Source organism: Babylonia areolata, chromosome 3 (genome assembly GCF_041734735.1).
Source record: "Babylonia areolata isolate BAREFJ2019XMU chromosome 3, ASM4173473v1, whole genome shotgun sequence".
In the NCBI taxonomy this organism is placed as follows: Eukaryota; Metazoa; Mollusca; class Gastropoda; order Neogastropoda; family Buccinidae; genus Babylonia; species Babylonia areolata.
The window spans coordinates 18,254,539-18,274,201 of NC_134878.1; the positions used below are offsets into that span (position 1 = coordinate 18,254,539).

Sequence of the window (19,663 nt, forward strand, 5' to 3'; positions counted from 1 at the left end):
TGGGAGGGCAACAAGAGGCTGTGAGACAGACGGAGAAGGGACATGACGAAAGGAATCGGCTCACCTTGCGTCTCTTGATAGAATCCAGTTTGACCAGCCAGTAGGACGCTATCCGTGGCTTGTGGAACTTCCAGTTCTCGTTCAGCTGTGCCCACACAGAAAGGAAGAAAGTAAGTGCACAAAAAAGGAAGGAAGGAAGAGAAGATAGAAGGAAAGTATAAATTAACTCTCTCCATACGAACGGCGAAAGAGACGACGTTAACAGCGTTTCACCCCAATTACCATCATCAAAATATTGCAAGCGGAAGGCTCTTATACTGAAGACGTGAATGTTGACAAAGAATACCACAATTCTGACGACGGAAGCTAAAGGTTGGGTCATTCAGACACCCACTGGACATCCGAGGGGTCTGTGTAGAGGAGAAGAGAGGACTGGCCGTACTGAGTGAGTTAATAAAGAAAGCATCTCTTCTCTCTCTCTCTCTCTCAAGATAATAGTAATGTTATCAAAAACTTATTCTTATTGCTATTAACTTGTGATATCACTCAGCTGCTAATCCATGCAATTTCAGTGTGGATGTGTATGGCTTCTTAGATTAATTGATAACACAATATTCACAGCTCTGGATGTGACTGCTTTACTGCATGTCTCTTTTACACCCCAACTATTTTAATTTTTAAGGGAGCAATAGCCAAGTGGTTAAAGCGTTGGAATTTCAATCTTTAAGGTCCCAGGTTAAAATCTTGGTAACGGTGTCTGGAGGGTTAAGGGTGGAGATTTTTCCAATTTGCAAGATCAACATATGTGCAGACCTGCTAATGCCTGAACCCTTTTGTGTGTATATGCATGCAGAAGATCAAATATGTATGTTAAAGATCCTGTAATCCATGACAGCATTCAGTGGGTTGTGGAAAACAAGTACATACCCAGCATGCACACCCCCGAAAATGGAGTATGGCTGCCCACATAGCGGGGTAAATAAACAAAAATGGTCATACACATAAAACAGTACAAGTCTGTATGAGTGTGTGTATGCGTGGCTGAAACCTGATTGAACGACACAGGAAAGAAATGATGAGCAGCCAAAGACAGCTGTCAGACGGCTCTACCCATGTCGGCAAATGACTCCATGTTTGTAAAGCACTAAGAGCTTGGTCTCTGACCGAGGATACGCACAATATAATTATCCATACCATCATCATTTTCCACATGCACTACATTAAATGTGTGTTCTGGGGGTGTGGGTTTGCATGTTGCTAATGTTTGTCACATCTGATCCTTCATTTTTCAAGTACTGTACACAAGCATGCATGCGCATGCACACACACACACACACACACTCACGTGCTCATACACACACACTCACATGCACACACACACACCATACATAGAGACACACACACACACACACACACACACGCACACACACACACTGTATACCCTGTCCAGAAGCAGCTCCGCTTCTGTATCAGTCTTTCCAGGAAACTTGATTCGCATTTCATTCAAAGATGATAGCGTTTTCTTGGTGAGCTCTTCTTCTCGCTCCTTCACCATACTTGAGAGGAAATTGTCATCCTGCAAAACAGAGTGCCAGTAATCACAGTAATAAAGAAGATGGCCATAAGAAGCATCAGCATGTGCAGAATATCTGCCTGTATGCGCATGCCACCTGGGCAATGTTTTGTGTTTGCTTTCATAAAGGGCTGAAACATATTATTACCTTTTCACTGTCCATGCAGATGAATAAACAAAGGTACAGATACAGATATAAATGGATACACTTCACTACCCACTACCTTTCAATTTTGTTTACATACATTCAAACTTCACATACACACAAACCTTAGCCTTCACATGAACACACACACACACACACACACACACACACACACACACGTGCGCACACACACACACTTGCCTCACTGCTTTCTATCCTCCATCTCTCTATTTCCTTCTAATTTGCAAAAACCGTAGCCTACTTCCTACCCCCCACAACCATAATCCTCCAGACAAACCTGACTCCTCTGCTTTCACAAACACACCCACACACACAAACAACACATGCAAACAACACACACACACACACACACACACACACACACAACACAACACACACACACACGCACACAGAACACACACAAACACAACACACACACACAAACAACACACACACACACACGCACACAGAACACACACAAACACAACACACACACAACACACAAACAGTACACACACACTCACCCTACTTCTTCCCAACCCTCAACAACTCTTTCCTCTCCTTTCCCTCACACCCACTCAACCCCACAACAGGCTCCACCCCCACCCCACCCCCACCCCACCCCCACCCCTCCCCGGCCAACACACCACAGCGGAGCGGCTCTGTGCGGCCGGTTTACTGTTGTTGGAGACGTTGCTGGTGCGGGTCAGGCTCCGGCTGCGCTGAGCTGGGGCCCCCGACACGTGACTCTGCGGCCGGTTGGGGTTCCGCAGAGTTGTGGAACCTGACGGGGGGCATGACATGTCGCTGGTGCTGCGCTGACTGCTGGGGCGCTGGGAGAAAAGGTCACCGACAAAATGAAACGAGTGAACAGACTGTGGATAAATAAACTGAGAAAAGGACAACGACAAAATGAAACGAGTGAACAGACTGTGGATAAATAAACTGAGGAAAGGACAACAACAAAATGAAAAGAGTGAACAGACTGTGGACAATGACAAAATGAAACGAGTGAACAGACTGTGGATAAATAAACTGAGGAAAGGTCACCAACAAAATGAAACGAGTGAATAACTGTGGATAAATAAACTGAGAAAAGGACAACGACAAAATGAAATGAGTGAACAGACTGTGGATAACCGACAAAAATGGAATGAGTGAATAACTGTGGATAAATAAACTGAGGAAAGGACAACGACAAAATGAAAAGAGTGAATAACTGTGGATAAATAAACTGAGGAAAGGACAACAACAAAATGAAAAGAGTGAATAACTGTGGATAAATAAACTGAGAAAAGGACAACGACAAAATGAAATGAGTGAACAGACTGGATAACCGACAAAAATGGAATGAGTGAATAACTGTGGATAAATAAACGCTGACAAAATGAAACTGTGGGTAAAAAAAACATCGACAAAATGAAAAGAATGAATAACTGTGGATGAATAAACACCGACAAAATGAAATGAGTGAACAAATAAACAGGGAGAAGGACACCAACAAAATAAAATGGGTGAATAACTGTGGATAAATAAACAATGACAAAATGAAACTGTGGGTAAATAAACATCGCCAAAATGAAAAGAATGAATAACTGTGGATAAATAAACACCGACAAAATGAAACGAGTGAATAAACTGTGGATAAATAAACACTGACAAAATGAAAAATGTGAATAAAATGTGAATAAATAAACAGCGACAAAATGAAACGAGTGAATAACTGTGGATAAATAAACACCGACAAAATGAAACGAGTGAATAAACTGTGGATAAATAAACACTGACAAAATGAAAAATGTGAATAAAATGTGAATAAATAAACACCGAAAAAATGAAACATGTGAATAAACTGTAGATAAGTAAACTGGAAGAAAAGGACAGCATAAAAATGAAACATGTGAATAACTGTGGGTATATAAAATGGGAGGACACCAACAAAACGGAATGAGCAAATAACTGTGGGGACATAAACTGGGAGGACACCAACAAAACAGAATGAGCAAATAACTGTGGGGACATAAACTGGGAGGACACCAACAAAACAGAATGAGCAAATAACTGTGGGTATATAAAATGGGAGGACACCAACAAAACGGAATGAGCAAATAACTGTGGGTAAATAAACACCGGCAAAATGAAACGAGTGAATAAACTGTGGATAAAGAAACTGGGAGAAGGACACCCAAAAAAAAAAAAAAAAAAAATGCAAGAAAAACTATGGCTAAATAAACCAGGATATAGAAATTCAAAAAATAAACTGAGTGAACAACTATGGTTGAATAAGTAAGCAGAAACTAAATGAACGAATGAATACCAAACTTGACAGCACTCTGCAAAGTGCATACCTCTGCCAACACCTGAACAGTTATCTAACCACCTCTCCTACTTCCCAGTTGTGAAGAATTCTTTTTTCAAAAATAACAAAAACAAAACAAAAACCAAAAAAAAATTATGGATCCAAATACCCATTCTGATCACACCCAAAATCCTACTGATTGGCCGTTGCCTGCACATAAAAAAAAAAATATATAAAAGAAAACCCATCATCAGCTCTCTTTTCTCAGAATCCAGCTTGCAGACAAACACAAAAACCAGAGACAAAAAAGGACCTTCACGACAGAGGTAATAAAAACGTCAGGCCTCCCCAAAGCCCACCCTCATGCTCTCCTCTCCTCTTTGTGTATTTGTATGTGCAAGTACATGTGTGTGTGTGTGTGTGTGTGTGTGTGAGGTTTATGATTTATAATGATATATTTGTGACAGGGTTTCTTATTCAGGAATCTTTTTTTTTCATGAACCAGTTACTTTCAAACTTTTTTTTTTTTTTTTTTAAATACTAAACCAGCGTGTTAACAATTTATAATGATTTTAAAAAAGCATTTCTTATTCCTTGTGTGTGTGTGTTGTGTTGTGTTGTGTTGTATGTGTGTGTGTGTGAGCAAAAATTTGTTCAGTGGTGCACACACACACATACACCCACACATACACCCATACACACACACACACACACACACACACACACACACACAAGCACTTCAATCCAGCCCCCTCCACCCACCTCCCGCGCCTCCACACAAACATTTTTTTTTTACGGTCAACGTCCAGCATTCAGGGTGAACTGTCCATACCTGTGCACTGGGCACGACACGTGTGGCCGACCGAGCTGAGCGGACGTGGGAGTTGAGCATGGGAGTGGCAGGAGTTGTATCCTCCTCGGACAGCTCATCCTCTTCCTCCTCGTCAGGATCTGCGGGGCGCAGACTTTCTGGCATGCTCTGCAAGGGCTGGCAACACCACAAACACTCATTCCACTGACTGGATTGTTTCCACCCTGACAAATTTACACCCTTGAAAAATCGGTGCTAAAAAAAAAAAAATGGCACTAAAAAATTTTTTTTTTTAAAGTATGCCATTTCTAAAATTCTATGTGCATCACTGATTTCTTTTTCTCTTCCTCTCTCTCTTTTTTTTTATTTGATTTTTTAAAAGCACTGTCACAATCACTTTGGCAAACTGGAGAGACAGTATGCAAATCTGCATCAACACATACACTGCATGTTGTTCTATTAGTGCCCATTACTGCTGAAGAAATAAAACTAACTCCCTTAAAAAAGATGTAAAGAATTACTGTAAAATATGTTCTAACTTTTGTATGCTAAAAGAAAAAGAAAAAGAAAAGAAAAGGAAAAAGGTTTTTTTATGATTTGCCAATTGTGTTCATTCAAGTAACAAGGACCTCATTTCAGTTCAGCCCACTGTGTGGTAACTACACTGAGAATCTGCTGTAGAATCGAAAAAAAAAAAAAAATCTTTAAACTTTGAAAAAACAACACTTTGTAACTTACCATAACTTGTGCACAAAGCACAAACGGAACTCATAAAAGTTTATAATAAACAATCCATCTCGCTCTCTTACTGGATCAGAATCAACACTGTCATACAAAGGGAATGAAGGGACGCCTCAATTTTCAAAAAAAAAATTTCTGTTCTAATCCACAAGATTCCTGAAATATGTTAGAATTATGGGTATATTGTTATATATTTCACCAAACACATAGCTATGAATGTGCACGCATGCACACACACACACACACACACACACACAACCACAACCACACACACAACCACAACCACACACACACATACATATATATATGTATATACACACATAATATACACAAATGTATACATGATATATCAGCTATATACACAAAGAAAACAACAGACACAAAGAAACAGATACAGGCTGAGAGACACAGACAGAGACAGACAGACAGACAGAGAGAGAAAAACGTCAGAGAATTTATCACCAACTGACCACGATGCCCACTGTAACCAAGTCTTAACAGTCTTGTTTAGCTGCACATGTATTTGGTTCCACAAGTGGAAAAGAAACAGTAGTAGAAGCATCAGATGCTGAAAATGAATATAGTGCAGTTGCCAATGTCAGGTGTGGATGTTCAAAGAAACCTAAGCAAGGAGGGGGTGTGGGGTGGGCGGGGGCGGGGGCAGGGGGCAGGGGCAACAAAGGTGGTGAAGTGGAAGGGATGTCAAAGCTAAAGGAATTTAGGTGTGCGCTCGTGTAATCATACTGCTGCAAGTCTGTGCAATGTGGTAGAAATATTGAGCATCTTTTTGTGTTTCTCTGTGTGCACCCACAACATGCATGAAATTAATACATTTATTTGGGAAAAAGAAAAATACCAACAAGCTATTGACCAACACAGGACTGTACCTATGAACAAAAGCACTTTGGCTACATGTGTAAAAATATCCCCTGGTTTGTTTTCTAGAGAGAAAAAAGCTAGTGGCATGAAGAGACCAGGATTTGAACAGAAATAAACTGGTGAAGGAAAAAAAAATAGGGTGGAAAGCAGGTAACTATCTGAAATCCCATTATAAATTCATAGATGCACACTCTTGTAAGCATGCACGTAATTGTCTTTGTCACTTTTTCACGCTCACACACATACATGCGCACGTGTGCACAAACGCACACATGCACACCCACACACAACAACAAAAAAAACCCAAAAAAGAAACAAGACAAACACTCACACACACATATACAACTATCATTCATTCTTTGTCAGAAGGAACAAGTTATCAGGAACAGAAGTTGTATACTTACACATCAAATTTCAAAACCCCACCTGTTGTATTGTGCCTGCATTATCCGGGACTTTTTTTTTTTCTCAGACAGACCCTTCAAAGTGGAAAATGTTTTTCATGTCATACTGTGTGGTTATTGATTGCACTCCCTTGGGTACAATATAGAGACTGCTGAGCAAAGAACACAATTAACCTATCTCTGAGCTTATTTGACTCAGCTAATCAACAAACAAGAGTTCAGGATTTCAAATCTGGTATGGTAGGAAGGCTGAAATAGCACAAGAAACATCGGGCAGCTGCAAAAATGAACAATAGTTGTTGATGTTGCTTTTAACCAGTGATATAACTGGAGGGCAGATAATCTTTTTCTTTAATTAAAAAGACAACCACAACTAAGACCAGCATAACAAAAAAAAAACCTGAATAAGTTTTCCTTCAACTTTTTATGAAGACTGACGAAGACAATATGCTACCAAAACCAGTTTAGGTTTAAAACTGTTTAACAACTTTGTTCTATGCACCAAATGATCCATTCCAAAACGAGTGCTGAAAAGAAAAGAGAGAAATGAGCAAGGACAGTACAGCAACATCAACAACAACATTTCTTTTCTACATTGCACAGGTGTACAACATCATATGGTTAATCTGCGTCACATCATCCTTTCTTCATTTATGTAAACCAACAATAGTCCACTGGGTTCCTTCTCACCATTAACTCGGTAAGGCAAGGCATCTTTTACTCGGTTAGGCAAGGCATCTTTTTCTTTCCAAACAAAACCCACTTCCATTAAACGCTTATATACCACAAGTTATATACTGATACCGTACAATGAATACTTTTGTTTCTTCATTTAAATCAACAAGGATACATTTAAACAGCTACACACATGCTCTCTCTCTCTCTCTCTCTCTCTCTCTCTCCCCCTCACAAATAGTCTCTCTCCAAGACACACACACACACACACACACACACACACACACACACACACACACACTGTGGCAACACACTCACTCTTTAAATGAGTCAGCAAGGCAACTGCTGAGCACAACTCCTAAACTACAAGGACTGCTTCATCACCAGAAAATGACTTTGTGCTGTGACAACGTGACCACCATACCCGCACCCATCTCTCAACGATGGTGCACACACACACACACACACACACACACACACACACACACACACACATGCACACACACACACACACACACACACACACACACACACACACCTGACAAACTGAACAGTTCATCAATATCACATACAATCACAACAGCAGTTACCAGATTTTAATCACACAACATCTGTGGACAGAATACAGCCTTGTAATCATACCTGAACAATTTACTGGTATGTCGTTAGTCATGTTCAGTCAAGTGTGGATATATAATGTACGATATGCAAAATGCTGGTATACATTTGTGTTGCCATGAAAAGATATGAAAACACTTTTGATGCAGACGCATGCATCGCACACCCAAACAGCTCAGCATTTCTTTATTTAGTTTTCTTTCCTGTGTGTGTGTGTGTGTGTGTGTGTGTGTGTGTGTGTGTGTGTCTGTGTGTGTCTGTGTGTGTGTATCTTGGAGTGGAAGAGGGCTGGAGTGGAAGGAAAAAGTAGGAATCCTTACTGTTCTTGATGATTTTTTTTATTGCTATGATTGGTTACTTCCCTATTTTTATGTGTGTGTGTGTGTGTGTGTGTGTGTGTGTGTGTGTGTGTGTTTGTGTGTGTGTGTGTGTGTGTGTGTGTGTGTGGATGAGTTTTGCATTGATTACAGACCCAGAATGAGAACGATTACATAAGCAATACTATATGTGCCTGCTTCTTATTGTGCAACAGGTTACAAAAACAAGGCATCCATTCAAGTCTCCCACATGGCACAGACTATTTATGCCAGCGTTTTAAGAGTGGATGACTTGATGCTAGCCACAACTATTCACAACAGAATTTTCTTTCCCCTATCCTTTTGGATCTGTTTGTTCTTATCTTTTACTGACAGGTAATATTTTTTTCACACAAAATTCACAAGAACTAGTCTGACAGCAAATGAGTTCAAAATGTGCAGTGCATTTCTTAGCTATATTATCTCTATGTCAGCAATATTGTTCTATCCATTCCAAGATCACACCCAGCAGCAAAATTCAAGCCAAAGATCAGATATATATGATGTTAAAACTGCCACAGCATCAGCATGGACGCTGCAGAAAATGAAATAATCCTGGATAAGCCAACCACAAAACGCATTAAACCACACAACAGACGAGATTAAACCCACACTTTTCACTCAGCACTTCAGTTTCTGTCAGCAACAAATTATGACATCTATCTTGCACATGATTAACTCCACACGTTTATATATACATGTCTGTCAATAAAAAACTGCATACGTTTCACTCCAAGTTTTGTAATGCACAGATTATATTAACAAGAGAGGGAGGTGGGGATGGGGATGGTAACTATGGCCACGCTAACACATGCGGGGCGAGGGAGAACGATAAGAGAGAGAGAGAGAGAGAGCTAAGCTGGACGGCCATGCATCAAGCGTCACAGAACCAAATACTCTGACTGGGTTGGCCAGCACACTTACGGAGCCATGAGAGAAGCACAGTTTCACCACGTGCTTATCGTTGTCCTGATATCATAAGACAGAATACCACTCAATGTATATCTCTACATCCAGCATTTTTAATTGCAAAGTTTCACCAAGTGCTTATCATTATGGATGATTCAGGTTTAGACTGGCTGACAAATTTTGTTTTTAAATCAATCTTAAGTAAAATCGTATTATAAAAAGAACATATGTATAGACACATACTCACACACACACACATTAACAAACTCACACACACAAATGAACACAAATACACTCACACATGCACAAACAAGCACACAGAAAGAAAGAAAATGAAGACCAGCATTGAAATTTTATCGAAACTTAAACAATGCCAGAAAACCTGCTTTTCAAGAAAACCAATGTGAAGATAAACAAATGTCTGCAAATGTGCAGAAATGTACACTGAAATCACACAGAGCAGTGAACTGGTGCGCAGTACGGATGAAATCACTCTGACAAAAATACTTGGGGTGAAAAAAGAAAAGCTAACGAAAGCAAACAACAAGTCACACCTTTGGCCCTCGCTGGGTTCTGCTCTGAGGTCCACCAATGAACATCTTGCCCTCTCGCTCTTCCGCCTCGCATTCTGCCAGCATGTCCAACACGTCGTCTTCCTGTGGGCACAGAAATCAGTATTACAATGCTATCAATTGCACGCTCTTTCAGAACAGCAAATGCTGGGGGGGAAAAAAACACACAAAATGCCTACTTCAAGACATGCACAGAACAAACACAGGCATGTTAATTCATATGCTTGTTTTCTTCTGTTTGTTTTTTCTTGACATACACAAAGTTCTACAAATAACCCTATGCCCTTTTCACAAAAATTGCACAGACATCCAGTCTCAAAGCTTTAATCTGCTTGTCCTGCTGCTGATGTTTCATGTTATCTTGATGATGACGTTTCATGTTATTTAATAACAATAATGGACATATAGCACCCTTGCTCTCTAAGAGCTCTGGGCACTTTGAATGAAAGAATAAGTTACAAATTACATGAATCATTTATGACCACTCTATCTCAACCATCGACACCCCCCCAGCCCCCACCCCCTCACCCCCAGGCCCCACACACAAACCACTCTCCCTCTCTCATTCATCTTGCATCCAATGTGAGCTGACAAGGATGGTGCTGGAGAAGAAAGAAGCTGAGAGTGCTAAAAGGTAGGTTTAAAAAAGATGAGTTTTTAGCGAACAGCAGAAGGCAGAGATAGAATCAGATGCACAGATGCATGCATGGTGAGGAAGGGTGTTCCAGATATGAGGAGCAGCAAAGAGGAAAGAACGTTCACCACAGGTTGATGCATTGACATGAGGAAGTTTCAGAAGGTAACAGTCAGAGGAAGTGGGGAGAGTTCTTGCGGGAGTGTAAGCACTGATGAGGTCAGAAAGATAGATAGGTCCTGTGGAGTGGAAAACAGAATAGCAGAGATACACAACTTTGTATTGGATTCTTGTTTCAATGGGGAGCCAGTGTAGAGTACGGAGGTGTGATCAGTACATGGGACTCTGAGAATCAGATGGGCAGCATTGTTTTGAAGTTTTTTGAATTCACTGAAGGAAATATATCAGAGATATATTACTACAGTACTACTTTCAGAAGATGGTAATGTACTGTCAATGTCTGTGAAGATCAGAGCTGCAGTCTGCCTTTAACCGCTATCATCGCAGTCCACTTGCTGCCTTCCTTCACAGCCAGTGCTCAAGTTGACTTCAATCTCTTTCTGCAGCAAGGGTCCCTCCCCCACACACATACCCCCACCAATCCCCATCACCTACTAACATCAACCACACCCACCCTAAGCTTGATGTTGTAGTTGACTTCAACCTCTTTCTACAGCAAGGCTCCCCAATCCCCCACCCCCACCAATCCCCATCACCTACTAACATCAACTATACCAACCCTCAGCCTCTTGTTCTTGTAGTGGACTTCAATCTCTTTCTGCAGCACGTCCTTCTCCCCTCATCCTCAATCCCCCCACCCCCACCAATCCCCATCACCTACTAACATCAACCACACCCACCCTACGCTTGATGTTGTAGTTGACTTCAACCTCTTTCTGCAGCAAGGCTCCCCAATCCCCCACCAATCCCCATCACCTACTAACATCAACCACACCCACCCTAAGCTTGATGCTGCAGTTGACTTCAATCTCTTTCTGCAGCTAGCCCTCCAACCCCACCCCACAACCCACCCAACCCACTACCCCCACCAATCCCCATCACCAATCAACATGAACTGTACCCACCCTCAGCTTGTTGTTGTAGTTGACTTCAATCTCTTTCTGCAGCGTGGCCCCCCGCCCCGACAGGAAGAGACCAAAGGAGGTGCCCAGCATGGTGCAGTACTTTGCATGCCGTGCCCGGTCGTCGCAGGGGAAGATGCGCCGGAATCTTCCGCAGTTGCGGTTCTCATAGTCCTCCCTGGTGGAAGCTTTGCGTATTTTGGTGAGAAGGTCTTTCTGTTGAACGAGAGAGGGTTGATAACAAGTGCCTGAACGAATTAATCAATGAATCAATCAACTGATCAACAAAATAGGGTTGACAACAAGAGACTGAATGAAGGTGAATGAATTAATCAATGAATCAATCAACTGATCAACAAAATAGGGTTGACAACAAGAGACTGAATGAAGGTGAATGAATTAATCAATGAATCAATCAACTGATCAACAAAATAGGGTTGACAACAAAAGACTGAATGAAGATGAATGAATCAATGAATTAATCAATCAATGGATCAATAATGCACAAGTCAAGAAAACGAGATCCTGTGTGTGCCGCATGCACTTTGTGCACGGTAACAAGAGGGTTGTCCCTGGTAAAATTCTGCAGAAAAATCCACTTTGGTAGGAAGGCAGAATGATGCATTTGGCCACAAATGAGGTTGTATTTTGACAAATGATAAGGTTGTATTTTGGCCACTGATGAGGTTGTATTTTGACTAATCATTAGGCTGTAATTGGCCACAAATGAATTTGTATTTTGGCCACTGATGGGGTTGTATTTTGGCTACTGATGAGGTTGTGTTTTGGCCACTGATGAGGTTGTATTTTGGCCATTCATGAGGTTGTATTTTTGCAACTGCTGAGGTTGCATTTTGGCCACTGATAATGTATTCTGGTCACTGAAAATGGTTGTATTTTGACAACAGCTGAGGTTGTACTTTGGCAAGTCATGAGGTTGTTATTTTGGCTACTGGTGAGGATCAAAACCCACAGCCTCCCTCCCAGCCAATGGTTCAGGACGCTGACCATTACATCACAGCGACCGGCCCACACATACCAGTTCTTCTTTGCGTTTCTCCACACTCTGTTTTTTCTTCTCCATTTCCGACATGTCACCCAGGTCCACCTTCTTGTGTGAGCGGAACAAGCGTTTCTGTGCTTCAGCTTTCTGGGCAGCAATGTTTCGACGCTTGTCACTTGCTCTGTTGATGGGGAAAAAAAAAGAAAAAAAAAATCTCAAGAATAAAAAAAACGTAAATGATTTTTTGGGGTAACAAAGAAAAGATGTAAGAAGTTCTTCCTACAGAGCATCACCCTAGTCACACGCACACGTTAAGAAAAATAATTAAAATAATGCCATCATCACACACATGTAAAAAAAATAAATAAATAAATAAAAAAAGTTGCCATCATCATCATCATCACCATCACATATCATCATAACCATTTATTACCATCTCATCACTGACCATGCTTGTTTTACACTCGTGTGACTTAGTGGCTGTGCAAGTATGAACTCCTTTGAATTTTACATGCACATATCATGCAAAAAGACGTGTATACGTGTGTACACAATAAGGCTGGGTTTAAAAGTTAAAATTCAACGCATTACTCTTTACTACAGAGGAGTTAACTGCACTTGATTCACGCATCTTTTCTTTATCAATCAAAACATTATGAGCTTTCTTCATTTTTCATTTGTTAACTGAGACAAACCATTGAGCTTAAAACTCTCTCTCTTTCACACAAACACACACACACACACACACACACACACACACACACACACACACACACACACACACTACAAACAAAATAAATCACTCACTTGATGTTCAGGAGCCTAAAGGTGTCCTCTATCAAAGCAGATTTTATATCAAAATCCAGTTTTTCATCTGTCCCAAAACTTGGTGACCTGTTGATCTGGTTAAAAAAACAAAACAAAGAAGAGACAAACACAAATTTGAGAACACCAAAACTATGGCGCTAAAGCTCTTTCCATTTGAGCATTTAGAGAGAAGGAAAAAGACAGAAATTCAGACACTTAAGCTCTTTCCATTCAAACATTTAGAGAGAAGGTGAGAAAGAAAGAAAGAGAGAAGGAGAAAGAGAGAGGGGGGGGAGGGAGAGATAAAAAGACTGTATGCATTCAAACTCATGAAAATGTTCAGCTTGGTTCTGCTATATTGATACTGAAACACCACTTTAAGCAATATTTCTGTAGGAAAAATCATGCTGGCTATGTCTTGCGATAGTCTATATTCTAGGTGTTGTTGTTTTCTGGGTTGTTTTTTTTGCAGTCACCACTCTTTTCTTCTGGAATTACTGCTGAACTAACAATCTGTCACATCTCAAATGTCAGACAGGGCCAGTCTTGTCTGAATTCTCATACTGGTGAGAATTTGAGCACTTGAAAACCATGCAGTTGGGAGGTATGCACACAAATAAAATACCACACACTTAACACATCTATAAATCACATACACACAGATACACACCTATAAATCACCTACACAAACACACAAACATGTATACATATATACGCCCCATTCGTCCATATATCATTACATGGTCTCACATACATGCACACACTTACAGAGACACTCAAATGGGCACAAAAACGCATAGTTTAAAAAAAAATCATGATATACACACACACACAAACATACAGACACTTGAACACTTCCTCACACACACAGACACAGACACACACACACACACTACACACACACACACACACACACACACACACACACACACACTGTCTAAAATCACACTATTTTGACAGACATTCAACTAAAGAACACACACACACACAAACACACACACGCACACACACACACAGTCTAAAATCACACTATTTTGAGACATTCAACTGAAGAACACACACACACACACACACACACACACACACACACACACACACACACACCTCCTGTGCCCCACAACACCCCACCACCGCATGCTGACACACACACACACACCACTCACCTCGATCAGCCACGGGCGCAGCTTCCTGTCGATCATGACGTCGAAACCCAGCACCTCGAAACACACACTGTCACTGTGTGACGGCACGCCTGGCCGACACATTCTGTACGCGTGTAGCAAGTGGGGCTCGCCCACAATCAGCGTCTTTGTGATCATGTCAGCTATGTTGCGCCACAAGAGCGCCACGTCAATGTCATTGTGACGCAGGTACTCGTTGAAGTAGCGGATGGACCGCTTACTGCCAGAGTCAGTACCCGTGTCACGCTCGTAGAACGCATTGTGCTTGTTGACGGAATAGTTGGTCAGGTGCATGTACAGGTGGCTCTGAAAAGAAGAAATGCCACACCCACCCCAAAAAATTAAAATCATTGTGGGAGTTTTTCATATCTATGAAAGCATACAGCTTCAAGCCGAAGCTACTCAGCCCATCAGCTTCAACAGGGGATAAAAAAGCAAAAGTTACTCTACTTTTCTTTTTCTTTTTTTGGTTTACATCTTAAGTTCATCATTACCCTACTTTGTGCTTTTGGTTTGTTTTGGGGTTTTTTTTTAAACATTTCAGTTCATCACTTGAGGATATTTTGAAGAATTTTACTTTTCTTCTTTTTTTTTCTGACAACTTTGTGCATCACTTTAGGATGTCAATACATTTCTTTTCATGCATCTCTGAATCGAAACACCTTTCATAATTCAATATGTACTATGTGGATGGAAAATGGTCCATAAAGTTTGTAGAATTTGTATAGGAATAGCTGAAAAGCTGATCTCATTAATTGTTATTGGAGGATTTTTTTCGTTTTTCTTTACATTCAACTTGCATGAGAAACTAGCTTTGTTTGCACTTATGAATAATCATTTGATGCATTGAGTCGGTAACTATCTTGGACCAACATTTGCCAACAAAAAAATTACTCCCAGATCTGAAACTGAGTATAGTATGGCATGGTATGGCACAATGCAGCTTATTACAATCAGATAAAATGCAATGCAGTACAGTACAGTACAGTACAGTTTAACACAACACTTCACCGCACAACGCAAAGCAGCACAGCATTACACAACATCAGAATCTATGTAAGCGTTGTTGTTGTTTTTGCTGTTGTTGCCTTTTTCTCTTTCTTTTTTAAATTAAACGTGAACTAACCAACCAGTCAAACAAAAACCCCATCCACACACGATTCTTTGTCTGTGTGTTTTCATAGTAAAGGTGGACAATGTTGCTGTCCTTAGCGGTTTACTCACGTCTGTTTTTTTTCTTGCTGGCGTGAGCTGCTTCCTGTGGCACGCGTTCATGTAAGAGTTAAGTCAGCCTTTACCATCACTTTCCCCACCCCAATCCATTCCCCTCCTCCATCCCCACACCCCCTTCCTTCCATCCAATCCACCCCCCCACCCACCCACATAGGCCCCAACAAACTCGTTTTATCTTCACTCACAATATTGTTCTCCTGGGGAGGCATGTATTTCTCGGTGGCCAGACGCACCAGCCCGTCGTTGAAGAGGAAGACCCTGAGAGGGTCGCAGGATGTGATGAGGACGTACACACGCAGGTCGAACTTGTAGCCGTCCAGCAGCAGGGGCTTGTCGATGTACTCCTGCACGATGAAGTGCTCGCTGGGCGGGATCTTCTCCGCGCTTCTGAACAGGCTGATTCTGTTGGGAGAAGAAAACTGATGTGAGTAAAATGACCAGATCTGTAACTTCTCCGCGTTTCTGAACAGGCTGATTCTGTTAGGAGAGGAAAACTGATGTGAGTAAAATGACCAGATCTGTAACTTCTCCGCGTTTCTGAACAGGCTGATTCTGTTGGGAAAAGAAAACTGATGTGAGTAAAATGACCAGATTGGTAACTTCTCCGCGTTTCTGAACAGGCTGATTCTGTTGGGAAAAGAAAACTGATGTGAGTAAAATGACCAGATTGGTAACTTCTCCGCGTTTCTGAACAGGCTGATTCTGTTAGGAGAGGAATTTGAGTGGGTAAAATTTTCCAGCTTTGTACTTCTCTGCATTTCTGAACAGACTGATTCTGTGTGGAGAGGAAATAGAGTGAGTAAATACACACTTTGTTCTGACAACAACAAAAAAGAGAAAAAGAAAAGGAAAACACTACAGGAAAAGACAAAGAAGAGTGTTTGGGGAAAACAGACACGAGAGAGAGGGAGAGAGACAGGAGAGGAAAGCAAGAGGGTCATAGAAGTGGATTTTTCACAGGTTAGAGAAATCAGCACACATAATACATAAGTACTTTGTTGAAGAAAAAAACAAAGAAAAGGAAAAGGAAAGACCCACTGGAGAAGACATATATAAAGATGGGTGTCTGAAAAAAAAACTATAGACATGAGAGGGAGGGAGAATGACAAAGAGGGGAATAAATAAATGAAATGAATCTGTACGTTGTTTCTATAGTGGAGGCATTTGCGCACACACACACAAACACATATGCATGCATTCACACACACAAATGGACAAAAATAACACACACACACATACATACACTACACAAACACACACACACGCTGTCTCTACACCTAAACAGCACTTTGAAAAAAAAAGAAAAGAAAGAAAAGATGGAAAAAAAAAGAAAAAAGAATGACAGAAAATGAGCTGACCCATGACCCTGCGCTCCATTGGCTGGCTTCACAATGAAGGTCTTGAACTTCTTCTTGGCGCGCATGTCCTTGGCGTGGTTCTGCAGGAGCCCGTAGTCTGCCGGCAAGATCCAGGTCCTGGGGATGAAGCTGTACTCCTCAGGGAAGGACTTCTGCATCCTGCAACACACACACACACACACACACACACACTTCTTGTTAGTTCAAAATCAATGCGCAGTCTATCATCAGGTCCCTCAAGAAACTGCAACAGACTGAATGCTTTGCACAAATAAACTGATACAGGTTTCTAAATATGCATTCATGTTTAGATGCTAGAAGTAGACATATGGAAAAAAAAAAAGACAAGGATATCTATAATACTTTATTAATACATACTGATCTTTTAAATCGTTTAAAGCAGAACAGCTTGACATCATCCCCTTTTCATATTTTTATATAAATCCTCTTTAGTGTGGTATCTGTAACAAACTGAAGGAGAGAGAGAGAGAGAGAGAGAGAGAGAGAGAGAGAGAGAGAGAGAGAGAGAGAGAGAGAGAGAGAGAGGCATACTTGAGGATGTTTCTGGCCAGACAATCTTTGCGAGAGATCTCGCCCATGCCAGGAAAGTGGTTCAGTCTCTGGAAAGGTTTCAGCTCTGCCACACGATCCGTGGAGACGAAACAGTCACTCCATATCAGATATCTGGGGGAGGAGGTGGAAAAAGATCAAGATTAATCAGTTAATTCAGAAAATTAATAAGTCACACAAAAAATTCTAAATGAAAAAAAAAGTAGATTAAATGGATAGGAAAAAGAAACTTTATAATCTAAATCAAGACCCCCCTCCCTCCCCCCCCCACCCCCATGCCCCTGCAACCATACACTCACACACACACAAACACGCACACACATTATGTAAAATAAATAGCAAAATTAAACTCTTTCACACACTCACTCTCTCTCTCTCTCTCTCCCTCTTATAAAATAAAACATGAATTATCTAAAATAATCACACACACACACACACACACACACACACACACACACAAATTCTCTCTCTCTCTCCTCTCTCCCTCTCATAAAGGAAAAAAAAAGGATTATCTGTAAAACAAATCATGCACGAGCGCGCGCACACACACACACACACACACACACAAAGCCCAGACAAAGACAAACAACAAGAGAAGGAGAAAGAGTCAAAACAAAACAAAACAAAGAAGCCTAAAGAAAGAACACAAGGCAGCACTTACGAACTGGGATCATCATCCCTTGCTATGGTGAACCCCACCTTTTCTGCCATCTGACGAACTATAACAAACACACACATAAAGAACGTGACCAGTTGTTGAGAAGGACAGAAATACCAGTATGTGTGTGTGTGTGTGTGTGTGTGTGTGTGTGTGTGTGTGTGTGTGTGTGTGTGTGTGTGTGTGTGTGTGTGTGTGTGTGTGTGTGTTTGTGTGTGTGTGTGTGTGTGTGTGTGTGTGTGTGTGTGTGTGTGTGTGTGGTGTAACAATTTGTGTGCCTGTGTGTTATTCTATTTACCCATCTTGTAAAGCGCCTTGCGCCCTATTTAGAGACAAGGTGCTACATATATTCAAATCTTATCATTATCAACATTATTACTATCAATATTATCATTATCATTTTGTCATGATTATCATATCAAGCCTGAACTCTGAACTACTGTAGAGGAGGAGATTTTTTTTTTTATTAATGTTTCATCATTATTATCAGTTATGATAAAAGCAAGCAAGGATACAGGGAAGATGTCCAAGAGTTAGAGTGTCCGTGTATTTACTTGTGTGTGTGAGTGACACAGAGAGAGAAAGAGAGAAAGAGATACAAAGTATGTTCGTTCTTTAGTTTAACGTCTTTTCACTGTACGTGATATTAGACAAAGTATGTCTGTGCGTGCTTGTGTGTGTAAATAAATATGCTGCGAAACAAAATATTTTTCCAAATTCTGTTGCATTCCCTGTGATTTTTTTTGGTTTTTTTCCAATTCATATGACACAGACAAAACAGCAATATTCCAAGGTTTTTTCTCTCCTGTTTTAACGCCATTCAATTTTTTAAAACAGTAAGAAGACTTACCCTAAGCAGCACCTGTTCATCCACTCATGTCGCACACAACTGTTGTACAGGAACACATCTTTTGTCTTTCTCAAAGACACCTTCAGTGGTGCACCAACTCACATCAAACACACACACACACACACACACACACACACACACACATACAAGTCATCCAAGCGAGCCCCAGTCTCTCTTCATCATCCCTGTAACTCACCCACATCGTAGCGTGTGCCGCTGAGGTTAGCCGAGATGTTGTGCTTGCGTCGTTTCTTCTTCTTGGCGTTGGGCTGGGCGGGCTTGGGGTCGTGCTTGGCCAGCTCGTC

The 19,663-nt window shown here is 41.1% G+C and overlaps 1 protein-coding gene across 8 annotated transcripts in view; it reads right to left on the reverse strand.

Moving 5' to 3' along the window:
• LOC143279802 (tubulin polyglutamylase TTLL7-like) overlaps positions 1-19,663 on the reverse strand; it is a 54,571-nt gene that overhangs the window by 24,016 nt on the left and 10,892 nt on the right. For 6 of the 8 annotated variants that reach the window (XM_076583984.1, XM_076583983.1, XM_076583980.1 and 3 more), the window contains exons 3-17: positions 19,555-19,663; positions 18,512-18,569; positions 17,833-17,964; positions 17,281-17,439; positions 16,108-16,324; positions 14,672-14,995; positions 13,509-13,603; positions 12,738-12,882; positions 11,702-11,914; positions 9,965-10,066; positions 9,426-9,470; positions 4,850-5,005; positions 2,366-2,551; positions 1,442-1,576; positions 65-145 (exon numbers count right to left, since the gene is read on the reverse strand). The exon at positions 19,555-19,663 is cut by the window's right edge and continues 116 nt beyond it. In XM_076583984.1, coding sequence (XP_076440099.1) covers positions 65-145; positions 1,442-1,576; positions 2,366-2,551; positions 4,850-5,005; positions 9,426-9,470; positions 9,965-10,066; positions 11,702-11,914; positions 12,738-12,882; positions 13,509-13,603; positions 14,672-14,995; positions 16,108-16,324; positions 17,281-17,439; positions 17,833-17,964; positions 18,512-18,569; positions 19,555-19,663 — 2,157 coding nt within the window. The remainder of the gene's footprint in view (positions 1-64; positions 146-1,441; positions 1,577-2,365; positions 2,552-4,849; positions 5,006-9,425; positions 9,471-9,964; positions 10,067-11,701; positions 11,915-12,737; positions 12,883-13,508; positions 13,604-14,671; positions 14,996-16,107; positions 16,325-17,280; positions 17,440-17,832; positions 17,965-18,511; positions 18,570-19,554) is intronic. The other 2 variants (XM_076583986.1, XM_076583981.1) reach the window with 1 other exon arrangement.